This window comes from Rhinopithecus roxellana, chromosome 1 (assembly GCF_007565055.1).
Source record: "Rhinopithecus roxellana isolate Shanxi Qingling chromosome 1, ASM756505v1, whole genome shotgun sequence".
NCBI classification, from domain to species: Eukaryota; Metazoa; Chordata; class Mammalia; order Primates; family Cercopithecidae; genus Rhinopithecus; species Rhinopithecus roxellana.
This window is the reverse complement of record NC_044549.1, coordinates 57,836,615-57,861,777: the sequence shown is the minus strand read 5'-3', so window position 1 is coordinate 57,861,777 and position 25,163 is coordinate 57,836,615. Positions and strand designations below refer to the sequence as shown.

The 25,163-nt window shown below is 47.6% G+C and overlaps 1 protein-coding gene across 9 annotated transcripts; it reads right to left on the bottom strand.

Moving 5' to 3' along the window:
* Positions 1 to 1,375: 1,375 nt before the first annotated feature.
* IP6K2 (inositol hexakisphosphate kinase 2) lies at positions 1,376 to 24,806 on the bottom strand. 9 transcript variants are annotated; one of them, XM_010370237.1, is made up of 6 exons: positions 24,691 to 24,806; positions 8,779 to 9,100; positions 6,629 to 6,854; positions 4,709 to 4,884; positions 2,890 to 3,065; positions 1,376 to 2,146 (listed from the first exon to the last, which is right to left on the bottom strand). In XM_010370237.1, the coding sequence occupies exons 2-6, from the start codon at positions 8,978 to 8,980 to the stop codon at positions 1,646 to 1,648; spliced, it is 1,281 nt and encodes a 426-aa protein (XP_010368539.1). In that variant the 5' UTR covers positions 8,981 to 9,100; positions 24,691 to 24,806; the 3' UTR covers positions 1,376 to 1,645. The 9 variants fall into 9 exon arrangements, with proteins under 9 accessions (XP_010368539.1, XP_010368530.1, XP_030770748.1 ...); XM_010370228.2 differs by having other exon boundaries at positions 8,779 to 9,103; positions 24,691 to 24,801; XM_030914888.1 differs by lacking the exon at positions 24,691 to 24,806 and adding an exon at positions 24,292 to 24,432.
* Positions 24,807 to 25,163: the final 357 nt, after the last annotated feature.

Here is a 25,163-nt window from a genome sequence, read left to right as displayed (position 1 = left end):
TCGTGCTGTGTTTTATTGTCTTTATAGGACTTAAGATTTGCAATGCCCCTTTCTGAGAGCATACAGGAGGGCTGAAAGAGGGAGTGGGGTACCACAGTGGCCTTAAGAGCCTATTTGATCCACCCAGTTTTCCTGTTAGCCCAGATCTCCAGGTATTTGAAATCCTTGCAGTAAGAGTGCCTTTAAGACCCAGGGAAGAGGCCCTCAGGGTCCTGGAGAGATGGTGGCTGAGAATGGTCCAGCTACACCCCACAGGAAGCCGGAGCCCAGGAAGCAGGGGGCGAGTACAGGCCAGTGTGTGCAAGTTTTCTATTTTTATTTGTGTTTGTTTTTTGAGACAGGGTCTTGCTCTGTTGTCCAGGCTGGAGTGCAGTGGGATGATCAAGCTTCCCACTTGAGCCTTCCAGGCTCAAGCCTCCTGTCTCTGGGACTACAGGCATGCACCACCACACTCCGCTAATTTCTTTTTTTTTTAGTAGAGACAAGGTCTTGCAAGTTGCTCTGGCTAGTCTCAAATTCCCGGACTCAAGCAGTCCTCCTACCTTGGCCTTCCAGTGTTGGGATTACGGGCATTATCCCGTAATCTGTCTGACCCAGTTGCCTATTTTTAGACCTAAAGTGCATAGGCCTAGTGCAAGGTTCAGGTGAGGGGTAGAACTGCAGGAAACTGACATCCACACCCTGCCACCTCTGCACCAGGTCTGGCCCTGCAGTTCAAGACCTCTCTTGGCTCCTCCTCCCAGAAGCCCTCCTGGGGCAGAGTAGAATCTCAGGGTCTGTGCTGCCTGGGACAAGACTGGTGAAATTGCAATGGGGACTAGGGCTGGGCAGGAGTGGTGACAGGTGGTGAGGCCAAGAGTACCACCCTACCTACCCAAATACGCCCTTTTATCGTGCCCTCCATCACCTGGGCCCCTTTATAACACAGTCCATGGCTGCCAATGGACCAGACCCTAGAGGCTAGAGACCCTAGTATTGGCTGCAGGACATCTATGACAATAGCCAGCCAATTAGCTGCTGCCAGTGGCATAGGAGGATTAAAAGCTGGACCCAAGGTTTGGAGCACCTGCTATCTAACTGGCTTAAGCTGCATAGGGCCCATGAGAAGACCTGTGTCAAGTGTCATGTGGTTTTTGGATAGAGGTGCTGAGACACTCAGCCAGCACGGACCCCAGAAGGTATGTAACTCAGGGATCCTTTCTGGGTAACCTGCAGGGGCTGGGTTGGAGACTGTACACCATGCCAAGAGGCTGTGCTGACTTTAGGATCCATAGGGCAGCCAGAATACTTACTGAGCCAGGGAGGTGGTCACAACATGTGGTGAGGCTTGGGAGGGGGACTGCCTACCCTTGGAAAGAATGACAGTAGCACTGTATACAATAAACAAAAAGATTTGTATTAGAACATATACACTCAGGGAAGAAAGAGGTATCATCATCAAATGTGGAATGTTGAAGAAATAGTTAAAATAAATAAAGACTCCAAGTGCAGCTAGGGCTGGCTCAGGCTGGGGCTCACAGAGGCCACTGCACATCAGCTCCAGGCTGCAGGAGCCACCACCTGGCCATACCGGCCTCCTCCCTGACACAGCGCAGCTGTGCCTGGGACACAGAGTCTCTCTCAAGTACTGGAGCAGCTAGCAAGCTCACTCCCCACTCTCCTCACTTATCTCTGTAACAATGTCTATCAGGCTCTGGAGCCCGAAGATATAGCCAGCATCCTGGCCCTCATGCACCACAGTGTCCTCGCCATACAGCCTGCAGGTGGTGTGTGCAAAGTCGATCATGCGCACATCTACAGAGCTGGCGCCGATGGGTTTGTAGGCATAGGCACCAGCAGACTCATCAGCTGATTCCTCTGACAGGTCCTCCAAATCCTCAGCATCTGAGTCCAGGACCACTTCGGGCCGCTCCTTGCCATCATAGATGACCAGCAGGGAGCTTGAGTAGAAGCGGTAGGACTCCTGTCGCTCCAACACTGCCTTGAGCTCAGTCAGCTTCTTGAGCACAGGGCCCAGGAGTTCACGGCGCAGGTACCGCCCATTGTGGAAGAACTGGAAAAGTGCCTCCTTGAAGCCCTGCACCGACAGCTTCCGTCCATGGTACTTGTTCATGAACATGAGCTGCCCACTACCTGCTTGGTACACCTGTAGGAGAGAGACCAGCAAGTCAGGGGCTGAGGGTCATCTCAAACCCTGGACTCTGGGTGGCGGCGGCATGTGAAAGCCCAAATCAGATAAAGTACACGAGTCGCACATGAGCCACTATCCACTATACTCTCTAATCAGCCCACACCTGGGATGCAGTCATCCAACCTGGGTTTGGTCACTGTGCCCCAGCACCCCAACTCAACATCTGGGTCACTGGAGACGACCTAACCCTCTTGCCTTCCTCCCTACTATCCACAGATTCTGGACTCAGCTAACCAGACCAATCTGAGAGAGAATCATGCAGGCATGCATGCTTTCTTTTTCAACCAAAAAGCAACAGACTTGTGTGGGGTCAAATCTGGAATCTTTTTATTTTGAGACAGTCTCGCTGTTGCCCAGGCTTGAGTGCAATGGCGTGATTTCAGCTCACTGCAACCTCTGCCTCCTGGGTTCAAGCTGTTTTCATGCCTCAGTCTCCCAAGTAGCTGGTATTACAGCTGTGCACCACCACACCCAGCCAATTTTTGTATTTTTAGTAGAGACAGGGTTTCGCCATGTTGCCTGGGCTGGTCTCAAACTCCTGACCTCAGGTGATCCACCCACCTTGACCTCCCAAAGTGCTGGGATTACAGGTGTGAGCCACTGCACCTGGCCTGGAATCTTTTGAGCAAACAGGACTATGCCAGGGTGAGGAAGTGACAGCCACTGGATGCCCTAGCCAGCCCTAGCATCCCCCTCACCTGCATGCCACACACACGCACACCAATGACTGCAGATGTGCTCTGCTGACATTTTCGGATCTGGTTGGCTGCCTTCTCCTCTGAAGCATCGTCACCGTGTTGTCGTGTGCCCATCTTGAGGTCAAGGACACAAGGCACCTCGTAGCGGGAAGTCAGGTTTTCCAGTAAGATAAATTCTGAGTAGTTAAGAAGAATATCCCCAAAAGGAAGTGCTACTGCATGGGTCCTTGATACTCTCAAGGACCTAGATGCAGTAACCCAGAGAAGCCTGAACCCACAGGATACTCCATTAGTCCTGCCATCACCCACACAGGGAGTCCAGAGCTGACTAGAAAGCTGAGAGACACCTTTACTTCTTGTCAGGGAACTGGCATGAAAGCAGCCTGCACCTGGACTCAACAGAGGCCTGGGCTCTTCCAGCCTGGGAGACACACACACCATTTCCTGAACTCTTAGCTAAGTGTAAGACTAGGGTCCAAAAACAAAGTCTTCAATTACAAGTAGAACATCAAGAAACTTCAGTAAATCCTGTAGCCTTAAATGTGAACTGGAAATATCAGTATAAACTCATGAAAATAGTTTTCTCTTTAAGCATCTGCTTCCCAGCTGTGTGCACTAAAAAAGGTCTAGAAACAATGACCAGAAATAATGAGTGTCTCTAGTGCACAGACCATTGTCTCATCGTTTCCCATTCAAGGAATCAGTACTCCCTAGAGCAGAAACTGGTAAACTATGGCCCAGTGCTTGCTGTTTATGGCCTATAAGCTAGAAGTGGTTTTTACATTTTTTAAGAGACCAAAAAATAGATAAAGGCTAGGCATGGGGGCTCATGCCTGTTATCCCAACATTTTGGGAGGCTGAGGCAGGGGGATCACTTGAGCCCAGGAGTTTGAGACCAGCCTGGGCAATATAGTGAGACTTCACCTCTACAAAGGGGAGGAGAGGGGCGGGGAGGAAGACGGCTGGGAGTGGTGCTTCATGCCTGTTATCCCAGCACTTTGGGAGGCCAAAGCAGGTGGATCACCTGAGGTCAGGAGTTGAGACCAGCCTGGCCAACATGGTGAAACCCCATCTCTACTAAAAATACAAAAATGAGCCGGGCGTGGCAGCAGATGCCTGTAATCCAAACTACTCGGGAGGCTGAGGCATGAGAATCACTTGAACCTGGGAGATGGAGGTTGCAGTGAGCTGAGATCACACCACTGCACTCCAGCCTGGGGGACAGAGCAACACTCTGTCTCAAAAAAAAAAAAAAAAGGAAGAAAGAAAAAGAAAGAGAGAGAGAAAGAGAGGGAGAAAAGAAAAAAGAAAGCAAAGAAAAGGAAAAGGAAAAGGAAAGAGAAAAGAAAAGAAAAAGAAAGATTTCCGTATGCACAGCTCGTGTCCCAGTGGCAGTCTGGTGAACCAGGACTGAGAGGTCAGTCTCCTCACCCAAACACCCCAGCCCTTGGCAGGTGAGCAATGTTTTGAGACTTCTGAAGAGTCTGAAAACAGAGGGCAGCCCCTTGCCCTCTTCCTCTAGGTTACCTAGGCTAAAGCCCACCTTATGCAAGCTGGCCCCTTCATGAGGCACCCCTTACCCCCCAGAGACCCATTATTATACCTCACTCCTCATCATCTGCACTCCTAGGCCAGTAGCTGCCCTGAGGGAAGTGATTATTTGCCCATAATTATCATACAGGGTGTCCTGGAATAACCCAGGTAGGAGAAACTCAGCCATGACTATAAAAACCCAACCTCTCTCTCCAAGCTCCAAGGGACTTCCTCATTTCCTCTCCTCTTACCCTCAAATGCAGAGATGCCCATGAACAAAGGATACTGTACTGGTTCCGATGCTTTGCATTCTCCTTCATTCTCTGTAACTGTTGCTGGTGACATTTCATGCTCCAAGGGTTATAGTGTTTAAGCTGGGAACTTATATTCCCCTTCTTCTCTACAGTGTAGTACAAGACTTCAGATTTCTTTAGCCACTCAAATTCTTCTTCTAACTTATGGCTATAAAGAGATAAAGACCAATAAATCAGTATGTCTTATCAGAATTCAGAAGGCTGGGTGCGGTGGCTCACGCCAGTAATTCCAGCACTTTGGGAGGCCAAGATGGGCAGATCACTTGAGGTCAGGAGTTGGAGACCAGCCTGGCCAACATGGTGAAACCCTGTCTCTAATAAAAATAAAAAAATTAGCCAGGCGTGGTGGTGTGCTCGGGAGGCTGAGGCAGGAGAATCACTTGAACCCGGGAGGCAGAGGTTGCAGTGAGCCAAGAAGATCATGCCACTGCACTCCAACCTGGGCAACAGAGCAAGCAAGACTCCAAAAACAAAACAAAACAAAACAAAATCCAGGGTTAAAGCACAAAGAATCTTTCTTTTTTTTTCTTTTTTTTGAGATGGAGTTTCGCTCTTATTGCCCAGGCTGGAGTGCAATGGCGCGATCTTGGCTCATTGCAACCTACGCCTCCGGGTTCTAGCGATTTTCCTGTCTCAGCCTCCCAAGTAGCTGGGACTACAAATGCATGCTACCACACCTGGCTAATTTTTGTATTTTTAGTAGAGATGGGGGTTTTATCATATTGGTCAGGCTGGTCTCGAACTCCTGACCTCAGGTGATCTGCCTGTCTTGGCGTCCCGAAGTGCTGGGATTACAGGCATAAGCCACCGTACCCGGCCAGAAACGTTCTAGAGTAATGAAAAGTGACTTCTTGATGTGGTGGTGGCTTACCATGTACACATTTGCCAAAACTCTTTGAACACTTCAAATGGATGCATTTGAAAGTTGATTTTGGCCGGGCGCGGTGGCTCAAGCCTGTAATCCCAGCACTTTGGGAGGCCGAGACGGGCGGATCACGAGGTCAGGAGATCGAGACCATCCTGGCTAACACGGTGAAACCCCGTCTCTACTAAAAATACAAAAACTAGCTGGGCGAGGTGGCGAGCGCCTGTAGTCCCAGCTACTCGGGAAGCTGAGGCAGGAGAATGGCGTAAACCCGGGAGGCGGAGCTTGCAGTGAGCTGAGATCCGGCCACTGCACTCCAGTCCGGGCAACAGAGCGAGACTCCGCCTCAAAAAAAAAAAAAAAAAAAAAAAGAAAGTTGATTTTAGAAAATAAAATAAGGGACCAGCCATCCACTATTTTCTACAGCAAAAAGAACTTAAGATCCAAGATCAGCCCTTGCTCTCCAGCCCCGTATGTGGAGAGCTTTCACTGCCCTCTTCTAGGCAGTGGTACCACCTAGCCTCCAGTACAACCAGGTTCCCCTGACTCCAAAAGCTGGCAACTGGGAAAATAGGAACTGAAATTCCATGGGACTAAGTTAACCTACTTAGCTACATTACATGTACTTTACTTTATATATATACTATTTACATTTTCACAAGCTTTGCCAAGGTGCAGCAGTAGGATGGCCCCGCTTAGGGGGATCGCTGAGTTTCAGGGATGCCCAACTGCCCATTTTGTCCCCCACCATTGGTGAACAACCTGAGGTAAAAGGATAGCTCCTCTCTTGGTCACTGCTACATCTCCAGAACACAGCCTGGCACAGAGCAGTCATACCCAAACTGGCAGGATCTAACCAGAGTCAACTAAAGAAAGAGGCTGAGCATGCCATGTGGGAATTGGCCACTGAATGACAGGTACCTACTAAATCCACTTGAGTCCTTAGCTCCAGGGAACTGGGCTGTAAACAAAACCCCCAACACTTCCCCTCCCACATAGCCCAGAGTTGTCCTCTGTTTACACTCACCTCTTCATTTTCTCCTCTTTACGGTGCTGACGCACCCAGTCCTTAGGGGTCTTTTCTGTTTCTAAGACATGATGTTTTTTGTTTGTTGTCCACCTTAGGAGCTTACTTTTTGGTTCACAGTCTGAATTATCTACAATGTCCACAATTCCATGGTCCCCTTTTAATGGATATGCTATTAGACACAAGTTCCTGTCTTCATCTTCTTCAAAGCGCACAGATACCACACCTGGAAGGGGGTGAGGAGCAGAAAGAACTTTTAATTCCACAGGAAGAAGCACTGTAAGTAACATGATTGTAACATTTGTTTTTTTCTTACCCAGTTCCTTAGTCTCTATGTTGCCAGAGGCCCCAAACTCATCTGCAAACTTAACAAATATCAAAACAGCTAGAAAAGATGACACCATACAAGACAAGCAATTAGGGAGCAAACATGGCCGAGAGTCTTCTCTTATGTACTCAACGAGGCAAGAGCCAAAGAATTACAAGACACATTTTTCCATCATTGAAAATGTTTATTAATTTTTATGTAATTCTTCTAATCCTAAAAGATTGAAAACATTGCTCTTTATAGTTTGCGGGAATTTTTAATGCCCTAAACAGAAACTCCAACAGCCTCATGGCTTGCTTTAAAGCAGAGCCTGAATACAGCAGGAACACAGGTTTGCCTGAGGGTTAAGAAGCATCCAAGAATAAGGGAAGACTGGGTAAGCAAAACAAAATAAAGGGGCAAACAAAACAAACCACACAGCACAAGACACCCTAGCAAAGGCTTCCCACAGTGCCCCCACGTGGGTAGGCACCCAGGCCTTTTGTTCTTTTAAAATATGTTTTTATTGGTCTTTGCAGTCTCACGTCACAAAATAACAAAATGAACACAAGGCAGATAGAGTTGGCTGGGGAGCACAGACATGTGGTGGCCTTGAAAGCAGCGTTCCCCCTTAAGTCTCTAGAACCTGCCATGAGTAATTAGACAGTCTTTGAGGATGGGGCTGTCAGGTTGGGGGCGTTTCAGCAGGTGCCGACGAGCGCCTTACAAACGACTGGCTGAACACCTTTCCTCCCAGGCCTCTCTGCCCCAGCATCACTCAATCTGCTCAGTCCTTGCTGCCCGCCCGCTCGACTGCTGCAGGGGAATGCGTGCTCAGAGAGAGACGACACTTCTGAGGTGGCTCCCAGCTCTGGGTGCAGAGGAGCTGGGGTGGGGGATTCAGGCCACACTTCCCTGTGGCCACAGGGGAAAGGACCAGGGGAAAAAATGGGGCAGGGACGGACAGCTAACAAGGGGCCTTTGGCTTTGTCCTGGAAAAAAAACAACAGAGAAGGACCAAGTGAGGGCCCCCAACTCCCCCATCCCCACCGCAATACACATGCATATTCAGAGTACAGAGAAAGGCACCCAGTACGTTCTGTCCTTAAAGACAATGTTTCAAGAGTCCCAAAAGAACCTAAGTTGTTCTAGAGTCCTTTATGTAACCAGGTAATGCACATTTAAAATTAATTTATTTAATGGATTCTTCCTAGATTTACAAAAGTCTCCCCCACTCCCCAACAAAGACCCCACCATGCTGGTGGCTGCTCATGTCCCCTATAAAATAATTTATAAAAAGAAATTAGAAATTATCATATGTGAATCGAAAGGTTGCTTTCACATAGCAATTTTGGGGACATTCTGTAACAGCAAAGGGCTTGGGCTAATCAGCACAGGCCTCCCACTCCTGCATTCCATCTGACTCAACCCTGCTCCCCCGGCCTACCTAATCACCCGGGCTTCTGGTTTCCTGGAGGACAAAAAGCAGGCGGCAAGTATTCTGGGTTAAAATCCTCCCAAAGTCTTCCCCCACTGTCCCCCCAGTGGGGAACTATGGGTTACTGTGATCAAGAGACACCTGAACATAAAACACAACTACACTTCTACCAAAATCAAACTCAAATCCACAAAACAAAACAGAATTGAGCAATCTTACCAGGGCTGAAAACTGAGGGTGTGAGATGCTGGGCTGAGGGCCAGGAGGAGGAGAAGGAGGAGAGGGAGGGAAAGCACAGAGTGGGAGGGAGTGAGGGCTCCAGGGATGGCTGCCAGGGCCTTCCATGGCCACGATCCCTCACATCTCCTCACCAGTGTGGCAACCCCTCGAGCAGCTGGGACTTACCTTTGTACTGGGGAGTGAATTTGCGCATCTCAGCAGGGAGGGTCTCGTAGAACTGATGTTCCCTTGGGACCAGGGGCTTGCACAGTGTTGTCTCATTGAAGCGGAGCACGCATGAGTGCCCCCCGACCTGGTGGACAAAGGGCTCCAGCAGGACGCCTTTGGCGCGGGGCTCCACATCCATGGCCCTGAAGGCTGGGCTCATCCTCCGGGCGCAGATGGCGGGGAGACGGAGGCAGCGGAGTCCAGCGGCCAGTACGTCTTCCGTCTGTTGTCTGTGTGTCCCTCTCGTCGTGGCTCCTTGGCTTGTTCTGGCCAGGATGCTCTGCTGGAAGCAAACACAATGATGACATGGGGGTTCGAAGTAGCGTGGGAAGTGCCTTAGAGCTGCTCACCCTGCTCCTCCAGCAGAAAGACAAAGACAAACAGTCTGAGCTCTTGCGGGACTCCGCCCATGCCACCCACCTTGGCCCCTCCTTCTCCGGCAGAAAAACAAACACACTATGAGCTCATGGGGCGGGGTTAGATGCAGACAGGCAGGGAATGGGTTCCAGGGGCCCTAAAAAGGCAGAGGTCCCACTACGGTGTTAGAAAGCCACTACCGCAGGCAAAACTGATGCCATGGTGAGGTGAAATCACAATTTCATGCCTAATATTTGGATTAAATCTTACCATTTTCTAATAAGAGTGTCAAGCTTTAAGTGGGTGATGCCCAAGTCTCCCATTAATTTTATACACACACACACACACACAGATTTTTTTTTTTTGAGATGGAGTCTTTCTCTGTTGTCAGGCAGGAGTGCAGTGGCACAATCTCGGCTCACTGCAACCTCCACCTCTCGGGTTCAAGCCATTCTCCTGCCTCAGTCTCCCGAGTAGGTGGGATCACAGGCATGCACCACCATGCCCAGCTAATTTTTGTATTTTTAGTAGACACGCGGTTTCACCACGTTGGCCAGCATGATCTTGATCTCTTGACCTCGTAATCTGCCCGCCTCGGTCTCCCAAAGTGCTGGGATTACAGGCGTGAGCGACCGCACCCAGCCCCATTAATTATATTTTTATAAAATGCATTTAAATACAGGGAAAACCTGCTTACTCATTATCTAGTAAGACTCATTATTTACTTGTCCAGTTTGTCTATGCACACTGTTCCTGCCCAAGGCCAAAGACAAGCCCCATTAACCTTATTAGCAATGGAACTTGGGTCCAGTTTTAATGATTAACAACTAAAAACAACTGATCAAGGCTGGTTAACTCCATTTAAAAAGATACACAGTGTTCTAGGTCACTATTTTTGTCAGTTCTATCCTGATCACCGAAAGCTGGTACACACCTTTAAACCAAAGTTATGCTTTTGGGGCAATCAGGGCTCGCATCCACTCACTCAGCCACGCACTGGATGCCGCATCAACGAAGCACACCTCTGTATGCACCCTGTTAACCGGTTCAGGTCATGTCACACTCATTCTCTGTTTTGTCTAATTTACAAGTTATGCAGTCTCTACTAGCATTATTTACAGGGCTTGAGTTATATTTCAGTATCTGTACAGAGATTTTACTGGGAACTCCTTCAGTTCCCATGACTCCAACTGAGAGAGGAGTGAGGATGGATCTGCAGATGTGCCCTCTGACCTCTAATATGGGGAAAGCACCTATTATGTATCAGGCTCATGACAGGAATTTCTTATGTCATTTGGTCCTCATGACACTTCCTTTGCGGTAGACACTACTCTCCCTATTGCAAACAATGAAGCTGATTAGAGATGGTTAGGAAACTCACCCAGGGCCACTTCTCCCAAGTGAATCCCACACAGCTGTCTCTAGGGCACATGATCTCTGGCACTGCCCAGCTTAATTTTTCCTTTCTTTTTCTTTTGAGATGGACTCTTGCTCTGTCACCCAGGCTGGAGTGCAGTGGTGAGATCTCGGCTCATTGCAAGGTTTGCCTCCCGGGTTCACACCATTCTCCTGCCTCAGTCTCCTGAGTAGCTGGGACTACAGGTGCCCGCCACCACGCCCGGCTAATTTTTTTGTATTTTTAGTAGAGACAGGGTTTCACCGTGTTAGCCAGGATGGTCTTGATCTCCTGATCTCATGTTCCGCCAACTTCGGCCTCCCAAAGTGCTGGGATTACAGGCGTGAGCCACCGCACCCGGCCCAGAATAGTTTTAAAATAAAACTATAAATATAAAACTGTGTATCTGTAACGAGGCCGGGCACGGTGGCTCACGCCTGTAATCCCAGCACTTTGGGAGGCCGAGGCGGGTGGATCACAAGGTCAGGGGATCAAGACCATCCTGGATAACACGGTGAAACCCCGTCTCTACTAAAAACACACACACAAAAAAAAAAAAATTAGCCAGGCATGGTGGCTGGCACCTGTAGTTCCAGCTACTCAGGAGGCTCAGGCAGGAGAATGGCATGAACCCGGGAGGCGGAGCTTGCTGTGAGCCAAGATTGTGCCACTGCACTCCAGCCTGGGAGACAGAGCTAGACTCTGTCTCAAAAAAAAAAAAAAAAAAAAAACAACAACAACAACAACAAGAAATCTCTTGCTAACCATGGAGATGAGGAAATAAATATAAAAAAATTTTTTTTTTTTTTTTTTTTTTTGAGACGGAGTCTCGCTCTTTCGCCTGGGCTGGAGTGCAGTGGCCGGATCTCAGCTCACTGCAAGCTCCACCTCCCGGGTTTACGCCATTCTCCTGCCTCAGCCTCCGGAGTAGCTGGGACTACAGGCGCCCGCCACCTAGCCCGGCTAGTTTTTTGTATTTTTAGTAGAGACGGGGTTTCACCGTGTTAGCCAGGATGGTCTCGATCTCCTGACCTCGTGATCCACCCGTCTCAGCCTCCCAAAGTGCTGGGATTACAGGCTTGAGCCACCGCGCCCGGCCTAAAAATATTTTTTAAAATAAAAACTATCGGCCGGGTGTGGTGGCTCATGCCTGTAATCCCAGCACCTTGGGAGGCCGAGGCAGGCAGATCACCTAAGGCCAGGAGTTCGAGGCCAGCCTGGCCAACGTGGTGAAGCCCCATCTCAACTAAAAATAACAAAAATTAGCCGGGCATGGTGGCACACGCCTGTAATCCCAGCTACTTGGGAGGCTGAGGTAGGAGAATTGCTTGAACCCAGGCGGCGGAGGTTGCAGTGAGCTGAGATCGCGCCACTGCACTCCAGCCTGGCAACAGAGTGAGACTCCGTCTCAAAAAAAAAAAAAAGAAAAGAAAAGAAAAGAAAAAAACAATAAAAAACTAAAAACCATTTTTAGTAAAATAAAGCCAGGAAGGAAACAGTCAATGTCTGACTCTGAAAGGATGTCTTGTGGGAAACACCATATTGACCTGTCTGCGTACATGGCATCAAACTACCATCAACCTCAGGAAAACTCCATAAAAATCAAGTCCACTGCTCCATAAAATCAGGACATCTATCATCCTTGATGATGAACACATTTGCCTCCACATCCAGCAACAGGAGAGGAATGAAACAAAAATATTTTTTTCACACAATTGTGTGACAGACTATTAGGATACCACAAAGAGCTTTCTTATCAATTTTATATTTTTTAACCGGGAGAAAATGCTTATGATATACCTTTTTTATTTCTTTTGAGACAAGGTCTCCATTGTTAAGGCTGCAGTGCAAGTGGTGTAATCTCAGCTCACCGCAGCCTTGTCCACCCAGGCTCAAGTGATCCTCCCACCTCAGCTTCCCAAGTAGCTGGGACAACTACAGGAACACACCACCACATCCAACTAATTTTTGTATTCCTGTGTAGAGATCGGGTTTTGCTATGTTGTTCAGGCTGGTCCTGAACTCTTGAGCTCAAGTGATCCTCCTGCCTTGGCCTAACCAAAGTGCTGGGATTACAGGCATGTGCCACCGAACCGGGCCGTTTATGATACACTTTTCTTTTTTTTCTGGGACAGAGTCTTGCTCTGTTGCCCAAGTTAGAGTGCATGATCTCACCTCAAGGCAACCTCTGCCTCCTGGGTTCAAGAGATTCTCCTGCCTCAGCCTCCCGAGTAGCTGGGTCTACAGGTGTCTGCCACCACGCCCGGCTAATGTTCCGCATTTTTTTAGTAGAGACGGGGTTTCACCGTGTTAGCCAGGATGGTCTCGATCTCCTGACCTCATGATCTGCCCACCTCAGCCTCCCAAAGTGCTGGGATTACAGGCGTGAGCCACTGAGCCCGGCCTAACTTGCATTTTTTAGTAGAGACTGGGTTCAGCGTGTTGGTCAAGATGGTCTCAAACTACTAGCCTCAAGTGATCTGCCCACCGCAGCCTCCCAAAGTACTGGGATTATAGGTGTGAGCCACCGCACCCGGCCTCACTTATGATAAACTTTTAAGTTACAAGAAGGAAGATGGGGCCGGACGCGGTGGCTCACGCCTGTAATCCCAGCACTTTGGGAGGCCGAGGCGGGCGGATCACGAGGTCAAGAGATCGAGACCAGACTGGGCAAGCTGCATAGTGAGAGCCAGTCTCTAAATAATTTTTTAATTAGTCAGGCATGGTGGGGAGACTGAGGTGGGAGGATCCCTGGAGTGCAGGAGTTCCAGAATTCTGTGAGGTATGATCATGCCACTGCACTCCAGCCTGGGTGACAGAGCAGGACCTTGTCTATTAATAAAATAAATAAATAAATAAATAAAGACTTGATATTCACAAGCCTTCTCTAAAAGAATTATTCAAGGATACACTACAGCTTGGCCAAGCGTGGTGGCTCACGCCTGTTATCCCAACACTTTGAGAGGCTGAGGCAGGTGGACTGATTGAGCCCAGGAGTTCGAGACCAGCCAAAGCAACATGGCAAAAACCCCTCTCTACAAAAATAATAATAATAATAATAAAATAAACAGAAAATAAAAAAATACAAGAAGGACAGGCGCAGTGGCTCACGCCTATAATCCCAGCACTTTGGAAGGCCGAGGCAGGTGGATCACCTGAGGTCAGGAGTTCAAGACCAGTCTGCCCAACATGGCAAAACCCCGTCTCTACTAAAAATACAAAAAATTAGCTGTGCATGATGGCGGGCACCTGTATTCCAAGCTACTCAGGAGGCTGAGGCAGGAGAATCACTTGAACCTGGGAGGTGGAGGTTGCAGTGAGCCGAGACCACGCCATTGCACTCCAGCCTGGGCAACAAGAGTGAAACTCCATCTCAAAAAAAAAAAAAAAAAAAAAAAAAGGCCAAGGCAGTAGGATCACTTGAGGCCAGAAGTTCAAGACCAGTCTTGGCAATACAGCAAGACCCTATCTCTACAAAAAAATTAGCAAGTTGTGGTGGTGCACATCTGTAGCCCTAGCTACTCAGGAGGCTGAGGCAGGAGGATCTCTTGAGCCCAGGAGGCTGAGGCTGCAGTGATCTCTGATCATACCACTGAGCTTCAGTGTGCATGACTGAGTGAGACCCCATGTCAAACAAACAAAGTTGGGATCAACTACCCTTGAGGAGTACTATGGTGACCCTTCTGTTCTCTCTATAGAAAGCTGTAATATTGCTATTATAGAAAGCGGTGGTCAGGCCAGGTGCAGTGGCTCAGGCTTGTAATTGTAGCACTTTGGGAGGCAGATAGCTTAAGTTCAAGAGTTCAATACCAGCCTGAGCAACATGGTAAACCCCATCTCTACTAAAAATACAAAAACTAGCTGGGCGTGGTAGCACGGGCCCACAGTCCCAGCTACTTGGGGGGCTGAAGCAAGAGAATAGCTTGAACCTGGGAGACTGAGCCTGCAGTGAGCCTGGTGACAAAATGAGACCCTGTCCCCCAAAAAATAAAAAGGCAAGCAAGTGGTGGTCAAAATGCTGCCCCAAAATGTAGGGAGGTAAGTACTGTAGAACTTTCTTCTGCATTTTTAAATGTGTAACTTTTTGTGATTTTTATCAATCTAAACATTCACTTTCTTACCTAATTTTGTTTTCATATTTCTACATTATTTTGTTTAAAGATGGCATTTATAATCACATGTATAATTACAAATTATATATTTATGTTATATATATTTATATTATTTTATATAAGCTTCAGACACCACAAAACCTGCCCTATACTAGGTGGTAAGTTCATGATTGCCCGCTTTTCAGTTTTCTCAATGTTTCAAACTTCTTATAATGTCCTCCAACTCTGAGCACACATTACCTTTATAACTGAGAGAGAAAATACTGGGGGAAGAGGAGGATTCAAGATTGAAACAGGAAAACACAGATGGCTGCCTGGCTCTTGATGGTTTAAAATCCATCTAGAAACAAACACTGATCCAGCCCACCCTTCATACTCAGAGCTTCACTCCAAGTGAGAATAACAACCACAATACACACTGTCCTTAAGGTGTATACAAGGTGCTAGAAGGTCAGAGCCCTCAATAGCATTTCATTCTGGTGTGGTGTTATGTTATGTTATGTTATGTTATGTTATGTTATGTTATGTTATGTTATCTTTTGAGACGGAGTTTCGCTCTTGTTGCCCAGGCTGGAGTGCAATGGCCTGATCTCGGCTCACCACAACCTCCACCTCCCAGGTTCAAGTGATTCTCCTGCCTCAGCCTCCCAAGTAGCTGGGATTACACGCATGCGCCACCACGCCTGGCTAATTTTTATATATATTTTTAGTAGAGACAGGGTTTCTCCATGTTGGACAGGCTGGTCTCAAACTCCCAGCCTCAGATGATCCACTCTCAGGCTCCTAAAGTGCTGGGATTACAGGTGTGAGCCACCGTACCCAGCCTCATTCTGGTTTTAATAAAGAAGAAACCACGGATTTTAACTGGAGTGATTTCATGAAAGTCATACAACAATGTAGCTTCTTCCCCCAAAACAGGAGATTCTGTTCCAAAAATCTGGACAAATCTCAGCTTTTCCATAAGGGACACAGTAGCCTCTCAGCTGCTTCTCCTTTCTAGAACCACCAGCACGACTATGCTGCCCTATCTCTTTGCCTCATCTGACCAGGTCTCTGGAATGACAGACTAGAGGGCTCCAAAGTAAGGGAAACAGGAAGAAGGAACTTTCAGCCTACGTAGAAATATGTTTATCACCAGCCTGGGCAAGATGGGGACACCTTGTCTCTACCAAATATAAAAAATAATAGCCAGGTGCAATGGCGCGTACCTGTGGTCTCAGCTACTTGGGAGGCTGAGGTGGAAGGGTCACTGGAGCCTGGAAGGTCAAGGCTGCAGTGAGCCGTGATCACACCACTGTACTCCAGCCTGGGTGACAGACCGAGACCCTGTCTCAAAAACAAACAAACAAACAAACAACAAAAAATAATAAAAAAGAAATATGTTTATCTGAATAACCTGCTAGAATTACAAAGAATTTTAGCAATTTTTAAAAGCTTCTAGATAAAACAATGATTGATTCTAAGGTCTCATATGTCCCCTTTATCAATATATCAAACTTTGTTTTAAGAGATGGGGGCAGCCGGGCGCGGTGGCTCAAGCCTGTAATCCCAGCACTTTGGGAGGCCGGGACGGGCGGATCACAAGGTCAGGAGATCGAAACCATCCTGGCTAACATGGTGAAACCCCATCTCTACTAAAAAAAATACAAAAAAAAAAGCTAGCCAGGTAAAGTGGTGGGCGCCTGTAGTCACAGTTACTCGGGAGGCTGAGGCAGAAGAATGGCGTAAACCCGGGAGGCGGAGCTTGCAGTGAGCTGAGATCCGGCCACTGCACTCCAGCCTGGGCGACAGAGCGAGACTCCGTCCCAAAAAAAAAAAGGGGGCTCGCTATATTGCCCAGGCTGGCCTCAAACTCCTGGTCTCAAGTGATCCTTCCGTCTTAGCCTCTCCAAGTGCTAGGATACAAGGCATGAGTCATCTGGCCAAATTTTCTTAGAAATAGCTAAATGGATTCTGTACACATACCAGGAATTTTCAGTTCTCTTGTAAAAGCCAGTTACCCCTTTTTCAAGGACAATTCTCAGTCTCCCGTCTCCTACCACATTGTAAGAAACGTAACTCAACAGGAACACAGAGAAGCAACTCTCTCAGACTAAAGCCAAAATTGCTCAGAGGTCTCAATCTCTGAGGGATTTTTGCTACCTCAAGTCACAGTTCTCTCATATGCCAGTAAGTAATGGTCCCATAGGGCTAGTGTGGTGGCTCACACCTGTAATCCTAGCACTTGGAGGCCAAGGCAGGAGGACTGTTTGAGCCCAGGAGATTGAGAACAATCCTGGCAACACAGTGAGACCTTGTCTCTACAAAAAATAATTAGTCAGGTGTGGTGGTACATGCCTGTTGTCCCAGCTACTTGGGAGGCAGAGGTGGAGGGATCACTTGAGCCAGAAAGCTCAAGGTTGCAGTGAGCCGAGATCGTACCACCACACTCCAGCCCAGGTGACAGAGCGAGACACTGTCTCAAACAAACAAACAAAAAAGTAACGGTCCATTAGCTTCAGACAAGATTATACGTTTCCTGCCAGTGGGCAATGTTTACCCCGTTTAGCTCTTAGCTCACTGCCAAACCCAAATGACACATGAATTCATCCTCAGCAGTTATAATCTCAGCAGTATGGGAAGATGAGGTAAGAGGATTGCTTGAGCTCAGAAGTTTGAGACCAGCCTGGGCAACACTGTGAGACTCTGTCTTTATTTTATTTTATTTTATTTTTTGAGACGGAGTCTCGCTCTGTCGCCCAGGCTGGAGTGCAGTGGCCGGATCTCAGCTCACTGCAAGCTCCGCCTCCCGGGTTCACCCCATTCTCCTGCCTCAGCCTCCCGAGTAGCTGGGACTACAGGCGCCCGCCAGGTCGCCCGGCTAGTTTTTTTTTTTTTTTTGTATTTTTAGTAGAGACGGGGTTTCACCATGTTAGCCAGGATGGTCTTGATCTCCTGACCTCGTGATCCGCCCGTCTCGGCCTCCCAAAGTGCTGGGATTACAGGCTTGAGCCACCGCGCCCGGCCTACTCTGTCTTTAAAAAAATGTTTTAAAAATTAGCCAGGCTTGGTGGCACGTGCCTGTAGTCCTAGCTATGCAGAAGGCTGAGGCAGGAGGATCACCTTAGCCCAGAAGGTCGAGGTTATCATGAGCTATGAGACTGCCACTGCACTCTAGCCTGGGTGACAGAGTGAGACCTTGTCTCTAAAAAAAGTAAAAATAAAATAAGATTGCATTTCAGGACCAGCAGTGAAGGCCAACAAGGTACTTCCAGTTTTAACATCTTACTCTTCTCTTGCTCATTACAAGGAGCTTAAGTTATTTTCCAAAGTAAAAACAGTCTTTGAGTGTGAGATAAATCATCCTAGGGGTCCTGTCCCTTACTTTCCCAGGACTCACCTGCCCTCGTCCTGCTGCTCATGTTCATTAGTTTTGTTTTTGTTTTTTTTTTTTGAGACGGAGTCTCACTCTGTCACCCAGGCTGGAGTGCAGTGGCCGGATCTCAGCTCACTACAAGCTCCGCCTCCCGGGTTCACGCCATTCTCCTGCCTCAGCCTCCCTAGTAGCTGAGACTACAGGCGCCCGCCACCTTGCCCAGCTAGTTTTTTGTATTTTTTTAGTAGAGACGAGGTTTCACCGTGTTAGCCAGGATGGTCTGGATCTCCTGACCTCGTGATCCGCCCCTCTCGGCCTCCCAAAGTGCTGGGATTACAGGCTTGAGCCACCGTGCCCGGCCTGTTTTTGTTTTTTTAAGACAGGGTCTCACTCACGTCTCCCAGGCTAAAGTGCAGTTGGTGTAATCACAGCTCACTGTAGCCTTGCCTTCCTGGGTTCAACTGATTCTCCCATCTCAGCCTCCCAAGTAGCTGGGACTACAGGTACATGCTGCATGTCGAACTAATTTTTTGTTATTTTTAGTAGAGACAAGGTTTCGCCACGTTGCCCAGGCTAGTCTCGAATTCCTGGGATCAAATGATCCGCCTACCTCAGCCTCCTGAAGTGCTGGGATTATACGCATGAGCCACTGAACCAGATCACACATCTATTAGTTTTTAAGCCCCAGAATCTAAACCTGTCAGCTGCCAACTGGCACCCCTGTAAGTTCCACCCTCCCAAATCCCCCAGGACCTTGTCTCCTGGATTTACAGTCCTCCTCTGGCCTTCCCAGTGTAAATGCAGCATTCTGACTAACCCATAAAGTCTTCAATGTGAGACCCTAGAAGTTGCTGTGTTAGTTCCAAATGCCCAGCAGAGAATCTACAAAGGGCAGAGGTGGCCCAAAAACCTGAGGAAGAGACAGACACTTTTATCCTCATGCTCAGATACAAACACAAAGCAAGAAAAAGCCCAGCCCTTCAGTAGTGGGTCTGTAATCAACTGGGCTCTCTCTCCTCCAGAGGCACTTACCTGGAAGAACAGATACTGTTCAAGGCATGACACCTTTTACTGCCTTACAAGTAAAACTTCTATTCATAGTAGATGAAAAATTGAAAATCTTCAGTAAGAATTAACTAATTTAAGAAGATCATAATCTCAGCAACGTGCAAAAAGTTGGTTTAACAAGTTATTTGTTATTGTTTTTCTTTCAGGTTGTTCAAGCTCATAAAAATATACATTCCTTGGTCAAGTATACTACAATCAGCCCTCCTTTCTTCCTTGAGTAACTAGGCAAGTTCTCAAAAAATATGATGACTCTTCAGCACCAGAGCTAAGCAGATACCAGGTCTGCACACCTCCTTAGGGTACCCCATAAAAGCAGGTAAACTGCTTACCACCACCCCCTGCTGATGAGGAAGGAACCATAGCACAGTACAGAGACACCAAGTATAAAGCACATCTAAACAAATGGACATCAGAATGAAAATGGACAGGCTTGCAGTTAGGTTAATCCCCAAGCAAATGTGGCTGCAGCCTCAACAATACCATCAAATTTGTGTAGAAAAGGGATCTTTGACAAATGCAGTGGCTCACACCTGTAATCCCAGCGCTTTTGGACACTGAGGATTTTTTCTGGATGCTTTTTTCCTGCTGAAGCAGGAAGATTGCTTAATGCCAGGAGTTCAAGACCAGCCTGGGTTAAAAAAAGTGAGACCCTGTCTTTACAAAAAAAGTTTTTTTGTTTTTTTTGAGACAGAGTCTTGCTCTGTCGCCCAGGCTAGAGTGCAGTGGCGTGATCTTGGCTCACTGCAAGCTCCACCTCCTGGGTTCACGCCACTCTCCTACCTCAGCCTCCTGAGTAGTTGGGACTACAGGCACCCACCACCACGGGCCCGGCTAATTTTTTGTATTTTTTTTAGTAGAGACGGGGTTTCACTGTGTTAGCCAGGATGGTCTCAATCTCCTGACCTCGTGATCCACCCGCCTCGGCCTCCCAAAGCGCTGGGATTACAGGTGTGAGCCACCGTGCCCAGCCTACAATAAAATTTTAAAAATGAGCTGGGCCGAGTGGCGTATGCCTGTGGCTCCAACTACTTGGGAGGCTGAGGCAAGAGGATCACTTAAGCCCAGGAGGTTGAGGCCATAGGGAGCTATGATCGCTGCAGTGCCTTCCAGCCTGGGCAACTGAGTGAGACCGTCTTTATTTAAAATCTATATGTACAGTCTGGGCACGGTGGCTCACACCTGTAATCCCAGCACTTTGGAGTGCCACGGTGGGCGGATCACTTGAGGTCAGGAGTTCAAGACCAGCCTGGACAACAAGGTGAAAACCCATCACTACAAAAATACAACAATTACCCAGGCGTGGTGGCAGACGCCTGTAGGCCCAGCTGATTAGGAGGCTGAGGCAAGAAAATCGCTTAAACTCGGGAGGCTCGCTGCAGCAAGCCAAGATCACACCACTGCACTCCAACCTGGGCAACAGAGTGAGACTCCGTCTCCAAAAATAATAATAATAATAATAATAATAATAAATATATAAATCTCAGACACTTGGACATATATAAAAATCTGAATTGGCAGTAGTTATACCAAAAAGTCATATCCAATGTTAGTTTCACAGTTGCAAAGCAAAAATAACCTACTATTCTTATAAAACAAACACTGAAGGGGGACGTGAGATTTTTGCAATCCCCATGAAAGCTGAGACAAGCTCACATAGCCCATGGGTCATCTCATTTGAGTGTGCAGCTTTAGTTAGGAAGGCCTGTTGGCCCCGAAGCAGCCCAAACTGAAAGAGCAAGACAAGGTTCAAGGCAAGGAGCCACAACGGGTGGGCTCTTCTAACAGGTGGGGTTAAGGTAGAGTAATATGGCCTGGGGAACTTGGGCCATAGCACCTCAGGGTCAGACCAAGCAACGTGGCAGCCTTCCACAAACCCAGACTTAGGAGATGTAGCCCAGGTTCCAAATGGGCACATTCTCACAAACTAAATGCAAAAGCAACAACACTAGAGCCAGATGTTCTGCTTCTTGTTAACACGTTTCATTCCATTTAAAGAAGTTTTACTCTTCCTTCGGTTTGGGATTAGACATTCTAATTTCAAAAACACATAGGAGTGTCTCAAGTAAGATAGGTGGATACATAAAGAAAGCAAACAACATTAATTAGCCAGGTGTGGTGCCACGCACCTGTAATCCCAGCTACTCGGGAGGCTGAGGCATGAGAATAGCTTGAACCCAGGAGGTGGAGGTTGCAGTGAGCCGAGATCGCACCACTGCACTCAGGCCTGGATGACACAGCGAGACTCCGCCTCATAAAAAAAAAAAAAAAAAACCCTGAATTTTAAAGGGAGTACATCGCAGAAATTTGTTTAGTTTTATTTTTTTGAGACAGAGGCTCCCGCCACCACGCCCAGCTAATTTTTGTATTTTTAGTAGAGACGGGGTTTCACCATGTTGGTCAGACTGGTCTCAAACTCCTGATCTCAAGTGATTCGCCCACCTCGGCCTCCCAAAGTGTTGGTATTACTGGCGTGAGCCACCACCCTCCGCCCTTTATTTTTCCTTTTTGTTTTTTTGAGACAGAGTCTCTCACTCTGTCACCCAGGCTGGAGTGCAGTGGCGCGATTTTGGCTTACTGCAATCTCCACCCACTGGGTTCAAGTGATTCTCTTGCCTTAGCCTCCTGAGTAGCTCGAATTCCAGGCACCTGCCACAGTGCCCAGCTAGTTTTTGTATTTTTAGTAGAGACGGGGTTTCACCACGTTGGCCAGGCTGGTCTTGAACTCCTGACCTCATGATCCAACCGCCTTGGCCTCCCAAAGTGCTGGGATTACAGGCATGAGCCACCAAGCCTGGCCCTGGCCCTTTCTTTAAAAGGTAGGGCAGGCCAGGCATGGAGGCTGAGCGCGGAGAATGGCGTGAACCTAGGAGGCGGAGCTTGCAGCGAGCCAAGATCGCACCACTGCACTCCAACCTTGGTGACAGAACGAGACTGTGTATCAAAAAAAAAAAAAAAAGTAGGGCAGTGATGGGGATGGGCACAGTGTAGATGAAACCAGATTGGCCAGCAATTAGTAACTACTGAAGCTGGTGATGTGTGAAAGACCCAAATCAACTGTGCATCATCTCGGCAAATTGACTTCTCCAAATCCTGAGGTGGGCTCTAAATTCAATTTTTGGAGAAAAGGACATTTCCTTGCCATCAGAATATACTGTAAAACACAACTACTTCTTATTACTTTTATTACATGGTACACAAACGGGCAAAAACATAATTTATTTAAAAAAACAAATGGCCGGGCGCGGTGGCTCAAGCCTGTAACCCCAGCACTTTGGGAGGCCGAGACGGGCGGATCACGAGGTCAGGAGATCGAGACCATCCTGGCTAACACGGTGAAACCCCGTCTTTACTAAAACAAATACAAAAAATTAGCCGGGCGAGATGGCGGGCGCCTGTAGTCCCAGCTACTCGGGAGGCTGAGGCGAGAGAATGGCGTAAACCCAGGAGGCGGAGCTTGCAGTGAGCTGAGATCCGGCCATTGCACTCCAGCCTGGGCGACAGAGCGAGACTCCATCTCAAAAAAATAAATAAATAAATAAATAAAATAAAAAAACAAATATATGCTTTAAAATGTAATAACATGAGAATAATCAACTGCTTACTTTCTAATGTACAAGAGTGTGTTCAATTTGTTACTTAAGAAGATTATCTCACTAGGTGAAATAACTTCACTTAAAGGGAAAATTCTTCCCCAATGCATCCTCTTTATGAGCCAAACAATGGAAAATTTTCACCTCAGCAAGCTGGCCTCTGGGAGGTTCAGGCTCATCCCTGTTGCCTAGATACCAGTGACATCCCAGGAGCTTACAGAAGGCTCTGGCATCCCTCTTGGAAGGGAGACTGGCAAAGGTTCATCAGTCAGTGGTTGCTCCTTCTTTCCCGGCACATTCCACTGCTCAGACAGATACAGGACTAGCATACAGTGTACCTGTCTGTCACCTAGGAAGCTTTGAAGCACAAAAGAAGTCTATTATATCTGTTACACTGATTTCTAGATCTCCCAGGTCCCTGCCTTGCTCCCTCCCTACCCAGGCCCTGCATAAAAAACAAACCAAACAAACAAAAAAACTAGTTTCTACAACTGTATCAACTCTAGTCCTTGTTCTTATCCATTTGATTTCTTTCTCTCCTTTTTTTTTTTTTTTTTGGTAGAGACAAGGTGTTGCTCTGTTGCCCAGGTTGATCTTGAACTGCTGGGCTCAAGTGATTCTCCATCTGATTTCTAACAATGCCTGTGAATTCTACAGTCACAAAACAAGTAAATCTATCGAAATGACAATGTCAGACAAGACCACAGAAAATAGAAAAAAAAATTTTTAATGAGTTAATAGTTTAACTTTTCTCAAAAAAAAAAAAGTTACTAGGCCATCAACTTGCCTATTATGTCAAATATGATAAAGTATTCATTTGGCCCTTTCTAACTCTGATAGTGGCTAAAGTTAAAACAACACCCTGAAGCTTCTCTTTAAATACTTAACACCCAAGTTACAGGATGCAATTATACAAACCCCACAGCAACAACCTATATAAATAAGCATCTTAGTTCACTTAAAATATTACCTGGCTACAACTGCAAATACAGCAAACATTTTAAACACTAGAATTTAACAAAATTACTGTAATCATGGTCCTTTATTAAAAATATCATAGAACTGATGATCTACAACATTTTTGTTACCACGTTCCAAAGTTCCAGTACTTTTTCTTAAAACTATTCAAGATGATTTTTTGTTCTATGTACATTCTGCTACGGAAATGCTTAATTCCAAGCAGTGACTAGTTCTATTTCCTCTGGTATTTAAGAGCACTAGATTTTACTGGTTTCTACATTTTATTTTCACTCATTTTTCTGCTAGTGTAGTTTTCTTGATATATGAAACTGAATACAATCCTAAAATGAAATAAGGCATTAGAATGCAAAAGACAAAAGCGGTCTCTAATCAAATGTAAAGAGTGGAAATATCACTATAAAGGTGTCCTCTTACCCATTTAAAGGCCTTTTTTCTACAGTGAGGTTAATTAAGTGTGTAGATTCCCTCATCGAACACCATCTGACGGGCCCAAATGGCATTCAACATTCAAAATGGCTGCACATCTGCCGACCCCAGGTAACAGTACCTGAGGCGCTGGGCTGACTCCCTATCCAAAGATCTAGGAAGAAGACCCCCCAAGCCGCCAAATACCTGGGGAGATCGTGGCCGCCAACGACGTGGGAAGACCCTTCAATGACACCGTAGATCTTGCGTTCCCCAAGACCCGGGGAGATCTCCTCAATGACCAGGAAAGATCCTGCCCCCCCCACCAACCCGGGAGACCTCTCCAATGACCGGGAAAGATTCTGCACCCCCAAAATCAGGGAAATCTCTCCCTCAATGATCAGAAGAAAAATGCTCCTCCCAAATTACCCAGGGAAATCGAATCCACAAGGACCCCAGGAGATTTCCCCCACAAAGACCACGGAAGAAGTCCTTCCCAAATAACCTGGGAGACTCCAATGATCAGAGACCCCATCTCCCAGTAGCCCAAAAAAAAATCTCCCTCAAAGCTCCTGGGGCACTAGGGCCATAGGACGCGAGCGTTACCTGCTGCCTCAGCCGGGTTCCTCGGCGCTTCCGTCCTATTGTTTCTCTCGCACCAAAATGGCTGCAGCCAGGCCGAGCCCCGCCCCCTGCACCTCGCTCCCGGTGCCCCTCGCTATTGGCTCGTCCTAGGAGCTGCGCACGCGGACTGGACAGCCTGAAAGGCGCTGTTGCTAGGGTGCCAGGATTCGCTGCAGCAGCTTCCGGAAAAGGCGGTGACTGGGGGCGGGGCCAGAGAGCGCGGAGAACTGTCCTCCGTCGGGGAGGATGGTCGGGAGGTGTGATGGGCGGTTGGGTGGACAGACTAGCTGCGAGCCGATGGACAGCAGGATACCTGGGAAGCAGATGGATTGACCAACAGTCCTGGTTTGTTCAGTACTGAGCGATTTCGCAGGATGCAGGAATTTCAATGCTAACACAGAGACAGTCCACTACAAACTGGGAAGTTGGTGACTCTAGCAGATGGATAGAAGACT

Excerpts from the sequence above, each read along its gene's own strand:
- IP6K2 (XM_010370237.1), bottom strand. The coding sequence starts at position 8,980 with ATGAGCCCAGCCTTCAGGGCCATGGATGTGGAGCCCCGCGCCAAAGGC. Across the intron at positions 3,066-4,708 it reads AAAGCATCGGAACCAGTACA|AATTTATCTTACTGGAAAAC; the intron begins GTATCCTTTGTT and ends TTAACTACTCAG. Across the intron at positions 2,147-2,889 it reads TGCGTGTGTGTGGCATGCAG|GTGTACCAAGCAGGTAGTGG; the intron begins GTGAGGGGGATG and ends TCTCTCCTACAG.